The following is a 16137-nucleotide window of genomic DNA, read 5'->3' as shown; positions in this document are numbered from 1 at the left end:
CTTGAATATTTTAAGCGTCCACTAGTTTTACGGACGACATCGTGACACTGTGTCTGTGATCTTCAACCCTTTCCTTATTTTACTGCATGTGGGACGGCTGTGGTGTTGACTCAATCAATTAATCCGCTGATAAGGACAGCGGATTAGCAAGTTGGCAATGTTTTCGGAGCAATTACAGTGGTGTATACACAAGTTGGAGAGGAGATAAGGACTTGTCGGTAATATATAAAACAGTCAGACGATGTGGAGTCGAAATCTTTATTTGAAATACCACAGTCAAAATTAATAAAATTACTTGTAGTAATAAAGAAAGCAGTCAGACGATTTGGAGTTGAACTCTTTATTTGAAATATCACAGTCAAAATTAATATAATAAAATAAGGTAAACCGTTGCACAAAAAACCCTCCCTCCCCACCACAGGGGACTGATTTCTTTCCCCTATGGTTTATGCGGGCGGACAAATATTCATTTATGCATATACACGAGAGAAAAAACTGACGTAGTTTTCAATCAGCGCTATTGAACTAAAATCTCGTGTACATATCCGCCTGGGGCGGGGTTACTGCTTTAAGTTATAGTTGCGATATGAATGGTAGTAATTCAGTCTGAAATCACAGTGGTATATCAATTTTAGCATGTTAGCATACTGTAAAATGATGTATTGGGCAGTAACACTGTATAATATTTTTGAGTCAGTATGCTTTAGGAAGTAGGCTGGGCACCTCGGAAGTATAAACTTTTGCTCAAACTTTCAACCTTTCTCTTACTACATCAAGGATAAAAATCACTGATCACTGAGGAAAGTTTTTTTTCTCCAGAGAAACAAATAAGCTAATATTTAATGATATTTGAAATTCAAAATGGCCACCATCCCTGTTGTAACTCAATGGGGAAAAATATAATTTTCGATTTTCGACAAATTAAGAAGGGGTAAATTTTCCCCACTTCCAAAGCTTTGAAATGAGCCCCCACATGTGGTAGATCAGTGAGATGTGAGAGTCCGAATATCTTTCCCCGAGGGGCATTCTGCATCACGTATGGTCAACAATCACGCCAAAGTTGATAATAACGGAAATTAATGTTTTATGTGGGTGTAATAAAATTTATTACGGGTGATAGCACAGGTAAGATTACGATTTGTTGCCTGCCCTCAGGCTGGTGCTCAAGACGATAATATTGATGATACCCTCGCCTTCGGGTCGGGCATCATGGATATTACCGTCTTTATCAACTTGGGCGTGCAACAAATCGTGATTTTTGACCCTTGCTCTCATGCGTTGTTTGAATGCTAAATGGTGATCAGAACTCTGACGACTGGTCGTATGACGCTTTATCGGGACCAACATCCTCACCAAGTAGTCAAAATAACAGTTCGCAGCATTACACATAGCATTCGGCGCCAGGTAGAGCTCGTGGTCTCATTATCGATATGACTATGCAAATTGATGCTTTTTTCGTCATCCTATTATATTCGGGAAGAATAAATAATCGAAAATTTACGCTTCTTCAAATAACTTTCATTGTACAATCCAAAGCTCAAGAGCAACTGATGTTTTATTACATCATTACCTAATACCTTTATTCGAATTAATCTCTTTCATCGATTAAAGGTAGGTGATTGGTAACCATACGTAAGCTAGAATGATAGTCACAACATAGAACGTACAGTCAGAGGCAAAGCGTAGCCGTTGTGAGCAGCTCCATTGTCCGATCCCCAAACCTAAAACTGGTTTCAAATAATCTACAAGAATGGACAAAGTATGATTTGTAGCTAGTCGTAAGAACTTACATTTTAAGGTTGTATTGCACTTTACCAATTGACTGTTTTCAAAGCAATATTTCTTATCAAAACTGCCATGAAAACTCTGTCATACTATATATTATCAGAACGAAAGAATATAAGTTTTGTATGAAAGCAATAGTATGCTCAAATGATGGAGTACATATTATTTGGGATAAAAATCATAAATTTGGCTATCATAAATTATGAAAATTAATTAAGGTAAAAATTTGATATAAATTTATGAAATTTAATCTCTCACTTTAAACTAGAGTATTAGTAAAAAACCCGACAATTTTGTTTTGTATTATACATTATCATTCTTAAATGGCAGGGTTGAAAGATTTACAAAGAAGTGATTAAAATCATGATAAAATTACTCGTATTCAAAATGTAAGAACTTCGTTGCTGATCAAAATTGTCGTTTTTTTGTATAGCATTTAAAAACATAATAAGAAAATTTCACAAAATTTAACCCAGCCAGAGTAGAGCAATTTGTTTTGAAATATTGAAAACGGCCGGGAAATCGAGTGATTTGTATACATATACGTAAATATACGCTTCTTTCTCACTCAATTTACGACTCATATTAAGGTGAACCCAACAATACTTTAATGAAAATGAAATAAATCTTTGCAAAAAATTAATTTTGAGCATGATACGCTGTGTTGGGTGCAACTCCACCTTAATTGTCTTGTGGGGGAGGGGGAACTACATGATAATGAAATGCATTGTGGGTAAAAAGTCGACTTCTCAACACCATGGGAGTTTCAGACAGTGATCTCATAAATACTTTTTACATAAAAGTAGTGGCTGTCACGGCAGAAAGTTCTGTTTGTTCGTGAAACTGGCTAAATTCATTTATCTTTTTAGGCATTTTGGCATTAAATTCCTCTATAACATAAAAATTTACTTTTGCTTATGTAATCTTATATGTTCTGCCTGTAGAAATCCGCCAGATTGAAAATATGGTCCACCTCCTGAGACCTTTATGACTCAAGGCAAAATTGTATTTAAGGTATCGATTATAATGTCGTCTAAACCTTAGTTACGAACCAAAGGGGCCTCTAACTATGCTCCAAACACACACACTGATGACTGCCTAGGCGACTAGTGATTGATGCAAAATGAAATTAGTGTCAACTTATATTCGCTTTCGCCAAAATTTCGTTTAAATAAATTATAGCAGAACTTAAAAAACTTAGGTAACAACAGGCTATTCAGGTAAAATGCGCCTCGAGGACAGATATTCGGACTCTCAAACTTATATAATAATTATTCTTTTCTGATATACCACTTGTGGGGGTTCATTTTAAACCTCTTAGTGTAAGAAAACTTTTCACCGGCTTAATTTTTCGAAATTCGAAAATTTTATTTTTCTCCATAGAGTTAACACAGGGATGGCGGCCATTTTGAATTTCAAATATCGGTAAATTTTGGGTGATTTATTTCTCTAGTACCAAAATTTGTACGGTGACCCTCGATTTTTATTCTTGATTTTAAAAGAGAATGGCTGAAAGATCCTTTAAGGAAAATTGAGCAAAAGTTTAGGTCTTTCACTTTCGAGGTGCATGCTATCTTAATTTCTGACAACAGTGGATGAGATGCACACAGCATGTTCAGAAGCTGTTCTCAATCCAGTGTATATATACTAAATGGTTCCTTCATTGATAGATTTAGGTTGTTATTAACGTTTCTGAAATACATGCAGCATTTCAGAAAGTCCTACCCATTTGGTAGTTTGAAACTTATTGCTCTTATTGAATTATTTAAAAACACCTGGTCAGGTACAGATAAACGCTAGTTTCAGACTTACGAAGCTGTTGTTAATAATGACAGTTTATTAGGTATAACCTTCCGTACCGCTGCACGTCCCCACCGAATACTCCGGCAAATACACTCAGCAGTGGTTGGAAAAACAAAAACATTGGAGTGTAACTAATATATATTAAAATTTCACATTATGTGTTGGATTCACGAACACACATAGAACAATCAAATTTTTATTGCTCAGTCATTCTGTATTTAGCTATTAAATGGTGAATTAGCCTATCCAAGTTTTAAAAGGTAGACCGCCGCATACAAAGTGGAGATCCGATGACATTCGTTATGTACACTTAATTCCACACTTTTGTACGTTACATTTCTAGTTTTAGGGACAAATTGGGTGAATAGCCCAGCTTGAAAACTTTAACGCATACTTGTGCGCAGCTATCATCTTATCGGCTGTACGTGCACTCTTCCTCCTACCCAAGGTACACAGGAAATCAACAATCATTCAAAATCGATCCTGAGCTTTTGTCACACCTACGTTTTTACAACTTTTCGATCATGACGTGAAGATATAACGTAGTATAGGCGAATAAAACATGCAACGCAAAGGCCAACTGTAGGGTCAGATACACCCTGGAGGTATAGAAGCTAGAGTATCGCTTCTTCCTCCAGGGATGCACAATACCATTAACCATGAACCAAGGAGTAAAGTTCAAAATTTCGAAAGGGACTTGAGAGACTTCTGTGCCGTAGGCCACATGTCACACTTTGAGCAGATCTCAGTTGCCATATGAATGAGCTATTTTTAAACGAATATAATGAAAACCTATCATTTTACAAAGGAAAAGATTGAACAGGCACACTCGCAATCCTTTGACCTGAACTAAAGTGCAACATCGGTAAATAATTGATGTCATTGATGTCCCTTGATTATTTCAAAAACAAATTCAAAACAAATACCAAGAAAGGTACCGTTACGCCGTATTCCAGTGAGTTTCTGAGACCAGTATACGGAAAGTCATAACTGAATGTACATTTTTCGATATTATAATGCAGTTTTTGTCATATCACAGTACTTTCACTGTTGTGCCTCCCATGTTGTTTGCCAATGTCACGTGTTTCATAAAGTTGGGCTTTTGGAATCAGAACAATACTGAAAAAGTAAAGGAAATAAGCGCGTCATAAAAACCAAAGCACAAATTCCATTGTTTAATTCAACGTTTAACGTTTTTCTGTATTAATTTTCTGTATTAATTTGTGTAGAGCTATTTTGTCGATCCCTTTATTGGGAGTTCATAAAATAATCCGCGAATTTGATCTTTTACTGTTACTTTCAAAACTTAGCGGACGCCCGCAGGGTAGGATAAAGTTCTTCACTCGGTGTTATTTAAGAAAAACCTCTTGCGCTGTTTGTTTAATCTGGTATGTTGTCACAGCTACTTACAATATTTCCATCAAATGGAATAAAGTTAGTGTAATGTAAAGACCACCGTCCAGTGCAGGTTGTGTAATCGTTTAAGTGTTTCGATGGCAATATGAGAGTGGACAAGCTTCAAGGCCTTTTGAGAAAATGCGGCCCATTGGGAAACTTTGACAGCGGAATATCGGCTTTCTTATCTATAATATATTTTTAATTGGCATCTGTGTATAGCCCTTGTTAGAACGTGTGTATGTAAATATCAAATTCTGTATGCCCTCGAGGCGCCTCGTGCTCCTCCGACAAACACTGACTCTGTGACGACAACGTAGTGCTTTTCCAGTAAAGCGTTTTCTTTATTCAGAGACTTTCAATTCTATGCCCCTACATCTACAGAAATTGAGAGAGAGAGAGAGAGAGAGAGAGAGAGAGAGAGAGAGAGAGAGAGAGAGAGAGAGAGAGAGAGAGAGAGAGAGAGAGAGAGCGTTCCTGATGGTTAGCATATCCTGTTCCTACCATTAAAAACTGTCTGTAGCCAGCTTTCTACGTAGAAAATCGACTGGACCGATGATTTATTACTTCCCACCATTCTTTCGATGTCTGGTTTGTAAGAGAAGGTACGCGATATTCTCCGGTGAAGGGTTTCTCTCCGCATTCAAACATGATGCATTTATCTTTCGTTTATGACTAATTCAAGAATATCGAGAAAGTCAAGTATACCCTTTAAACAAATTATCTGGACAGCATCAGTGACATGCCATTGAAAAAAGCCCATATTTTGTTTATGACTTATATTTAGCATGTCATATGTCAGGAAGGACATACTCACTCGTTTTCAAATATCACACATCACGCCTAAGTTACTTTATAGAGGAAATGTAGATTCATATATGATTCTATCACGAATTGGATCTGGTTGAATAGTTTGTAAATGTTTTGTTATCTACCTATTCCCTTAGAAATTTTATATGCTGATTTCCGGTATGGCCACCTTTGAGAATAGTAATTGTGACCTGTCATCGTAGATTTCACATGGGTATAGTCGGTATATTCCTGAAGGACTATTGTCCTTGCAATTATTATCAAATCGCGAGAAACTCTTGAAAAATAACAACAAAAACAAAATGGAAATACCACATGCATAGCCCGAGAAAAAAGTTTGTAATTTCTACGTGCACCTGTCTAAAACTATCGAGAATTTGTAAACCAGTAAATAGTCTCCACTTATTCAGTCTAAAGTTTGTGCCTGGTGGGGGTCAACTTTAATGAGTAATTAACAACAAAAGCGTAAATTTCAGTATCTTCGGTGCGTGTCATACTGCCAGCATATCCAAATCCATAGACATATTTCTGTCTTCTACTTCAATCGATTGAAGTCGCTGTAATTTATTTTCATTTCAAAAATATCGTTTCCTTCAGTTCAGCGAGTTAAGGAGACGGAGGAAGGGGTTCGAGATCAAACACATTTCGAGAATTTCATTCTAGCACGATCCATTTACTCTCATTCACTAATGTTACTCCAGTACAATAATTAAACGAGGCTAATTATGAATAAGAAATAACCCATCGATTTAACTTTATTTAGTAAGAAAAAAATTCATTCGATTTTTTGAGTTTTACGTTTCAAAAAAAATTCCTCGTCTTTTGAACAACTTTTAAACTGTTGGGTTTACACGATCATTGATCAGAAGGCCAGGAGTAGAAGTAGAGTGGCTTCCGATAACATCGGAAGTGACAAGATCAACAATGATGGTGATGATACTTCATTTTGCATTTTATTCACGGGTTTTCACTGCGAACCTTGACTAGAAACACATTCTGCATTCTTTCTGTGCTGACTCCCTAAATTACATCTGCCGATGAGGAAAAAGCGGTAGTATTTGGCCAAAACTCAGAGAGTTTTTTCAACAACTTGGCATGGTATGCCACAGCAAGCTTAGTCAATGAAAACCTTGATTACAGTATCAGATACAGCCTGGCAGGGTAAAGGTTACAGATGTGCATCAAATATCCATCTATACATTGGGTGTTTTTATGTTTATAATCACTAAATCTATACCAATTATCCAAACACCCTGTATCCTCTAGCAGTAAGATGCAACAAACGTAAGCCGATGCAAGGAGAGGTTTTCCCTTCTAATACAGAAACAATTTTGCATTGAAATAACGCACTTTGGTCGACTCGAACAATTGTCACATGTTGGCATTTTTTCGTAACGCCTCCTGTTTATTCATCATTATTTGAGTTACCCCTTCTAGTCATCATTTTTAGTGACTCCCTCCCATTCTGCCAACCCAGGCCGTAAACAGTGACGGCTCCTTTATTGGTAAAGACTGACGACTTGCAGTCCAGGAAATTACCTCAGATACAAGTCTAGGTATTTGCCATCTCCTATCAATCTCCACGGACATCAAGTCAGTCAATTGAATCTCTCTCTTTTGTCAGGGGAATTGGCAACTCCAAGTTCTATACCCGTTATCAAGATTGTTAACGTGATTGCCCCATATTTATGTCGCGATATTTGTGTGATTGCCCCATAGTGTCGCGATACAGACGTCATGGACTGATAAGAATCGCGCCTCGGATGAAACGAAGCGTACTGAATAATGACTAAGCATCACATGGGCGATGAATGTTGCATGAACATAATGCCTTGGTCAAAATTCTAAATTGGCGTTTTGTATTAGCCACGTTGTCGAATTAAGGAACACCCATGATTCACGTCTATAGACATTTGACCTTTGATTATTTTCGAGCGCGGAGCTTATCGCTTCTGTTAACTCCACAAAAATTATACTAAAGAGCAATGGGTAATTTACAGAAAAACAACTCAAGATAATTATACTGTTATACAACATTTACATCGATTTTCATATAACGTCTTAATGTTATTAATGAATAGCATAACGACATTGTAGTAGTCGTCATCTTTACCATCATCATCATCATCATCATCATCATCATCATCATCATCATCGTCGTCGTCATCATCATCGTAATCACACTTTGCGAGGTCGACTCCGATGAAAAAATTGCTGCCCTTGTTTGAAGTTAAGACTAAAATTTATAATATGGCCGTCATCGACAATATTTGTGATAACTAAATCTATATTCAGTGTACTTTCGCGCAGGAAAGGAGAAACTTCAAACATTAACGCGACTGAAGGATTGCATTAACCTGAGGATATTTAAAGCCCTTGAAATAGGTCTACATATAGTGGAAAGCGTGAAAGAACCTTTTTAAAATTTGATGCACGATATCTCGGGACTCTTTGTCTGAACAGCACTTTCGAAGAATTCGAAATCAGTCTCCTGAGGTCAACTCAGCTGTGAAGAGGTCGTGTACGTTGCCTTATCCTATGGCCAAACTAATATGGGCTCTACATGACTTGGTATGGTCTACAATTTGTTTACTGTAGGATGGGCGTATCGAAGAAGTTGTCTCACCGCAGCGATTGATTAAATATGCAACTGCGCTTCATAAATATGAAACAATATCCCTCCAGCGTGTCAAAGTACTTTTTCGGAATGCATGTTACGTTATATTATTGTTGTTCTCAAAAAATACTTTTGTAGAACGAGCAGATATATAAATGTGAGTACAATTGACTTTATAAAACCCTGATTCCACCAAGACCTTCAGACTTTGGTGCTTTCATTTTATACAATGATAACAATTATAATGCAGAGTGACGAACAGGAGACATGTGGGAATGGATCAAACCTTAGTCTAGACAGTGTGCTATGAACGCTGTCTGTAAAGTCAATAACTTCGTACCTGACCAGTGATAATAAAGATTGAGTCTATCATCTTAGACAATGTACTCCGACGAATCTTCTTGACATGTTTTTTTTGGTACTCATTCCTCAAAAAACTATTTCAGTTTACATAATTTCATTGCACCTTAATCAACAATTCTTGTCAGATCGACTATACTCGAGGCTATAAGTTGGTCTTCTTCATTTTGTGATTCGAATTACCCCAAAGCAGACCATTGAAGCACCTCGCTGAAGAGTTGATGCCTCAAAACATAATCTTGATATTTTATGCTCAGTTCACTGATAAATCCCTTAATGTGTGTGTTTTTCTGTAATAATCAGAGGTTTCTGCTTGAGGAGCTCAAGCTACTAACACTGTATATTTTTAGACCCGAAGTTATATATCGACACAATTGGATAGACATGACAGTGTCGACATTCAATTAAGTCAAAGGTTAAAGCTATGCCGGATGAACAAGTAAATCTGCCATCTGTGTATGAGATATCTAGAATGGATGCCCGTGCAAGCAAGGTTGGTGAATTTACAGGACATTCAGATTTGAACTGATTTGTGATAATTGGATGTTGAAGTAATGTCTTTAAAATCTGCAAATGTAAGCTCATCTTCTTTTCTTTTATATTACACACTTGTTTTTATAAGTAATTTGTAATATAGAGACATTCAGCTATAGAGCACCTAACATTTTTGAGAAATTTGAAAAAATATGATGATTCAATTATCCCAAATTATTTCCAATCGTGTTTTTAAGGCATTACAAGGTAGATACCTCTCGAATTTCCGATATTTAGTAGCGAAAAAGAGAGATTCTAGAGCGTCAGAGTCTTAAATGGAAAACAACATGGTTTCTTAGAATGTGTTATACAATATTAGAAACACGTTCGATAAGTTTTTTGATATGTCTGATTTCTGTCAAAAGATATCAAAAAGCCAAATTCCCATTCGATGAGCTTTAATCCCGCATATTTGGTTTCAAGAATAACTATATAGAGTACCAGATATTGCCGGAGGTTTCAGACATCGCTTGCTTATGTGTCTCCCACAAAAAAATGTAAGTTCAACAACAAATAATAGCTCGTGCAAGCGGCTCAATGATACATGTACTTTCGTCAATGCAGCGTGGTAAGATGTTTTTCCTTGACCCTAAATAGTCACCGCCATTGCAATCCCATGATTCATGTTGTGATTACGTCATCACTGGTTTTAACTTTGTCCAAGGTAGGAAGCAATTACGTTACACAGGCACTTTGATTACTTTAAAAAATTGAAAATAATTTAAAAGGCATATCGATATATTTTCATTTGGGATTGCTCAATTACTAGCATCAGCCGTGCGTGCACTAAACGATGAAGGCCGTCTTGGCTTGTTACAAGGGTCAACGCCGTAGTAGCGAGGTACTGCTCATGTGGCCAGCGAAGCAATCAACACTTGTGACGAAGAGTATCTTAACAAAAACCAATCTACTGTGTACAGTGAAGCGTTACTTAAATATGTTGAAATAGCTGTGCGAGCTTATGGGCTCAGTCCTATTGCGATATTAATGATATATTTTTATGCAGCGACAAAATCACACACTGGCGGTTAACACTCGCATACAATACTAGGGTAAGTATAACGCAGAAAACAAGTTCCAGATCTGAATTTTTTAAAAGAAAATCTTAAAACGAAGTCATCAAAGCGAGTAGAAATCCAGACCAAAGAGTTTAAACTCACAATTTTAAAAGATGTGTTTTCAGAAAAGTTTTGAAATCTTTGAAATTGTCACAACGACGGATTTGGAGAGGGACGGCCTTCAATAAAACAGGGGAAGCACCACCACAAGCCCTATTACCATGCTTCTTGATCCTAGCTATGGCGGTTTTAAGTTTAAGGAGGTGAGTGGAACGTAGACTATACCTCGGGATGTAGAGACTGGCCAATTCATTGAGATAGGTAGGACCTGAACCATGAAAGCATTTAAATGTGCTGATTAAAATCTTAAAAATTATACATTGACGTAAAAATAATCATTGCAATTTCTTTAAAAGTGGAGTGGTATGAAACTAATACTTTGAATGTATAGTAATTGAAGCTGCAATATAGGTAATATGTGAACTTTAATATTTAATGCGAAAAATTTAATGAACACTAATGTTGTATCAGTGAAAGAGGTGTTCAAAATGACAGACACATAACATCTATGCACCTAAAGTTTCATAATACAGTGGTTATAGGTGAAAATTAACACACTTAAAACTCCTATACGTTACACATACATATATCGTTCGCGATGTGACATGTATCTATAGGAGTGTAATTTCCTCTCAGATTTTGTAGCGTTCGATAATGTTTACCCGGAGAAAGCAAGCCTATGATAATGATTGTGTAAAGGGAGTTGAAAATCTGTGAAACCCATCGACTGCTAGGGTATAAAGGGCTATCTGAAAAAATTATAATCGAACGTTGGCCCTGTAATAAACTTGTACGTTCATACACGAACGTTCACTTGTGTAAGTGTAGTCAGCTTCACTTGGTGATTATTTCCCGACAAATGTGTTAATTTTCATCCCAGGATCATATATCCGCAACCAAATACCCTCGGCCTGCCGTTTATAACCTCTGAATAATCTTGGAGACAAATAAAGCTTACAGATGCAGTATTGTAGCGATAAATAAAACGCCAGACAGATACATTTTGTAACGAATGATTTCGAGGTCAAATCAGAGGGCACTGAGAAGAAATTGAGATTTGTAGTACAAACTCACTTTATCAGAAAATCCTTTCAACTGAATTCACCTCAGACTTTGTTTCCATGGCAGAACTCGCTTTGCATTCTCATTAATCAGCTTGCTTTGACCAGTTCTGTGTACCTGTTCTGATGTTATCACGTAAAGACTTAAACGAAACATTATCGAACGCTACAAAATGTGAAATTCCTCTCAACTGAATTCACGGCAGACTTTGTTCCCATGGCAGAACTCTCTTTTCATTCTCATAAATCAGCTTATTTTGACCGGTTCCTGTGTACCTGTTCTGATGTTATCATGTAGTGACTTAAACTTAGACCTTGTATTTTAAAGGCACAAATACTTTCAGGCAATAATTTGGTAACATTTGCTCGGGCAAGTAAAAGACGAACATAACTCGTCAGTGTCTATGTGAACTAATGCGAGAACATGGCTTTAAAGAGTGGTGCTTTAACTCTTCGGGGAACCAGGAACGTTCAACGTCACCTTTAGGTACTTGTAATTTTTAACGTCAGTGCATAAATGAATTGTGACGTCATTGTAAGAAATGCTCAACAGGAGTTGTGTGAACATGTTAATACGTGCAGTAGTGATGGGTACATGTAAAGTTTATCAGAAAATTTCAAAGGGTGCAATACGGAATACTTGTACCGTGGATTGGAGCATTAGTAAGTTACGGACGTACGTCTAACTTGTTTATCGTGAAATTTACACTTCAAGACAATAAAATTACTAAATTACAAAGAGGCTTTCTCCCAGCATTCCCGAGAAGCCTCAATCAAAAAACACAACCTATAGGAAACTATTCAGAAAATGCGATATTCTTATTAAATGGTCATTAATTCTTTAAGTCATTGACCTAAATGGAGCTGCGGCGAACATTTTCAGTGATCATTATAAATAATCACGGCGAATAGCCTGAACGCGTACAAATTTCCGGTGTATGCTACGCAGAAAATAACACAAACGTATAAATTGAGAGAATTGAGAAATCTTTAAAAAAAAGAAAGTCACTTACTCAACTTTACAGTAAATGTATGTATGTATGTATGTATGTATGTATGTATGTATGTATGTATGTATGTATGTATGTATGTACGTGAGTATTAACATAAGTTTTGACACATACGAAGACCAATATCGTATATATTGTGAATACATACAAAGCTACATGCATTGATTCATAGGTATTGACAAAATATCGATGCTACCAATTTAGTGACGTTAGTTAATGCATTGCGTTAAGGGTTTCTCATGCGATATTGTCCTTTATGGTTGATGAAAATATCTGAAAGTAATAAACAAGTGACATTAGTTTTGATTGCCAACATAAACCGTAGTATTTTCCGTACAGAAAGATCCAAGAAATGGTTATGATTGAGCATACATCTTAATGTTTGCATGGCAATTCCATCATTAAAAGGTATACACAATGTAGAATGATAGTGAAGTCAGTTCTAAATTCAAATTCAAATTCAATTAATTAGAAAGATACAGCAATAAATATTATGATAATTCCTTAAGTCTTTCAAAGTTTAATATAATTGCCCCGTGCTTCCTCTGATTTGAAGCATTCACAGAGAGAAAATTATTTATGATATGTGAGGGCGAAAATTTGAATCTGTGAACGTCATCTGATTGCAGGGAAGATTAAAAAGTTCTGATAACCTTATCTACTGTGTTCGCATTCTGTCGGGTCGTAAAACAGCTTTGCATGATTACTAATGCCGTTTCGCTCCTTCTTCAGACATGTCTGTGAAGTGTAACGTGCAAACTGCGCGCACACTGTCAGCAATGATTGCCTAGATGCCGAAGAATTATGGTTTCTTCATTGGCTGACTTCTTAATGAAATGGCTGTGTCGTGTAGGCATTGCGTTTCTCTGGATTTTCTCTCTTTGGAGCATGAGGGTCAGGGCTCACTCTGAAAAGATAGGAAGACAAATACATTGTAATAGTATGACACTCTGTATTAGATTTTTGAAAAGAGAAAAAAGGACAAAGAGTTAAAGATAGATATTTGCTTACTGAAACTGTCAACCCGGCTCTGCCTAAACTAAGAATATAAATTAAGGGTCACAGTGCAGACATTTTCGATTACAAAACACATTTCCTGACATTTATCGATACTTGAAATTCAGAATTGGCACTATACTTTATGCTTCTATTGGAAAAATTAAAGTGTCCATTTTTACTAAAACAAGACGATGAAAGCCTCATTTGTTAAACAGACTTCAAAATGAGTCTTCAAGTCAATGAACTAGCAAGGTAAGCATGTCAATATATCAGTCCGCAAAACTCCGCCGAGGGTACTTCAATTGGAAATCAAAGCATTTTGTTGAGCTTCCATATGGGAGCTCCATCAGCGTAAGCGAAGTCGGCATATATCGATCAGACTCATGATACGTTCATCTACCCGAAAAGCCAAATGGCACAAAAAGTTCAGTGCATTTTCGGGGCTGCTTCGTTTTACAGGATGAACGTGCCCTCAGGCAGACCTTAGCAGTTGGCTACACAGCGACTCATGTGTGACTTTCTATTTGCTTCGCCTGTATTCACGTATTTCAGTGTATATTGCAGTTTTCTGTAAATTTAAAACATTTGCCACAAGTCTGCAATATACACCACAGCTTAATTCCAAAGGTCAGTTAGTACACAAATATGTCATTCGCTGAAATAAAAGTGCTAACTTTCTTTGACTGCTGTCAATGTATCACCATTTACATAGCAAGCGTGATTGCCGTAGGTCAAGTCGATCAAGCTACACATATATGCCAAACTGAAAGCTCATTAGATATATAAATTATAAGTTAGCTGATATGAAAATGTAAGTATCTATCACTTATAGTATACAACATAATTGTTTCATCGATAAACATTGCAAGTTTCATAAACCTTTTAAGCGTCATTTTATTGTTATATCCTTAATTGGGAAAGTTTGATAAAAATGCAAATTAGTAAGTTAACATGCTGATGTAAAAATGCAAACAACTTTCATTAATATTTATTGTCGTTTCTTCAATGTACAAAGCAAGTTTCATCGACTTCGATCAAGTTAATCAAGATATATCCCAAATTAGAAAAGTTATATGCAAATAAGTAATACGATTTTCTATAATATCAAAAATGACTGTTGGTAATATTATATCATAGTATCTGCAATGTACATAGCAAGGTTCGTCAACTTTGGTCAGAATATATATGTCTAATTAGGGACGTTCATTAAATTTACCAATAAGGAATACATTCTATGGCTTTCAATAATCTTAAATCATAATATCTTCAATATCTTCCATATATATATATATATATATATATATATATATATATATATATATATATATATATATATATACGAAAATGGTTTGCTTGTCAATGCAGGCAAAGTAAAGTGGTCAATGCATTTCTGCAGGGCGGTAATACTGAGAATCTAGGAACTTGTAGTTGTCACTCTACAGGCTGTTTCAAGCGCTAAGCAATCATCAGGAGTGAAGGTTTGGCGGGAATTGAACCGTTTATATTGTGTTGCAGGTGAGTATGCATATTCAAATAAGCGGTTGTGGCCAATGGCAAGTCAGTTATTAATGAGGAGGAATTTGCTGCAGTGTCTGCATTTTGAGAGGAATTCTGCTCTTTTGTTGAGGGTTGATTTGCTATCTGAATAAATTATATGGAGTTTTTCTGTAATGCAAAGGTTGCAGCGTTTGGTTTTATTTGAATAGGTGGGAGCTCTGTCGATAATTGACCATGTGATATCGTAGTTTATGTTGTTGCCTTTGAGTTTCCATATGAATTTTGAGAGTTCTGTGCTATTTCTGTGCTTGGGTAATTTGAATGTGTACTTGTGATACGTGTATCTTTGTTTGAAGGTTGAGTCCGTGAGTCCAATGTAGTGTTTCTGATCGTTGCTTGTGGTGACAGTGGCTTTGTATATTACTGAAGAGGTGAGGCAGTTTCCTGAAAGTGGACAATCGTCTTTTTTGCGGCAGTTGCACAACTTCTCTTGCTCCCTGTCTTTGGTTGGTAAGAAGCTTTTTCCAGGTTTGCTGTAACCTGGAAAAAGCTTCTTACCAACCATACAGCAAACCAAACAACCAGCTTCTCTACGTCGACAGGCGATCCAACCACCCCCGCCAATCCTGGAACAAATACCTACCTCAGTCAACAGCAGAATATCAAACATCCCAGATTGTAAAACAACATTCAAGAAAGAAGCCCCCGACTTCGAAAAGGCGCTGAAACAAAGTGGATACACATACAAAATGAAGTGCGAGCCCCCGCCACCAAGCAACGAAAACAAAAGAAAACGAAGCAGACGCATCATTTGGTACAATCCCCCGTCCAACAAGGCAGTGAAAACCAACATCGGCAGAACATTCCTTAACTTGATTAAGACCCACTTTCGAGAAGGCCACCGTCTATACAAGCTCTTCAACAAAAACAACGTAAAAGTAAGCTACAGTTGTTCCAGAAACATGGGAAGTATAATCAAAGCCCACAACAACCAAATACTACATAAAGACAGGGAGCAAGAGAAGTTGTGCAACTGCTGCAAAAAAGACGATTGTCCACTTTCAGGAAACTGCCTCACCTCTTCAGTAATATACAAAGCCACTGTTACCACAAGCAACGATCAGAAACACTACATTTGACTCACGGAC

At 36.7% G+C, this 16137-nt stretch overlaps 1 protein-coding gene across 2 annotated transcripts in view; it reads right to left on the bottom strand.

Annotated features, from left to right (window-relative positions):
* Positions 1–12653: 12653 nt before the first annotated feature.
* LOC139123053 (prolactin-releasing peptide receptor-like) overlaps positions 12654–16137 on the bottom strand; it is a 50292-nt gene continuing 46808 nt past the window's right edge. The window contains exon 6 of one of the 2 annotated variants that reach the window (XM_070689021.1): positions 12654–13400. In XM_070689021.1, the coding sequence (XP_070545122.1) occupies positions 13322–13400 (79 nt within the window). In that variant the 3' untranslated portion in view covers positions 12654–13321. The remainder of the gene's footprint in view (positions 13401–16137) is intronic. The other variant, XM_070689020.1, reaches the window with a different exon arrangement.

This window comes from Ptychodera flava, chromosome 22 (genome assembly GCF_041260155.1).
Source record: "Ptychodera flava strain L36383 chromosome 22, AS_Pfla_20210202, whole genome shotgun sequence".
In the NCBI taxonomy this organism is placed as follows: domain Eukaryota; kingdom Metazoa; phylum Hemichordata; class Enteropneusta; family Ptychoderidae; genus Ptychodera; species Ptychodera flava.
The sequence above is the reverse complement of the archived record's forward strand: the minus strand, read 5'-3'. Positions and strand labels throughout refer to the sequence as shown.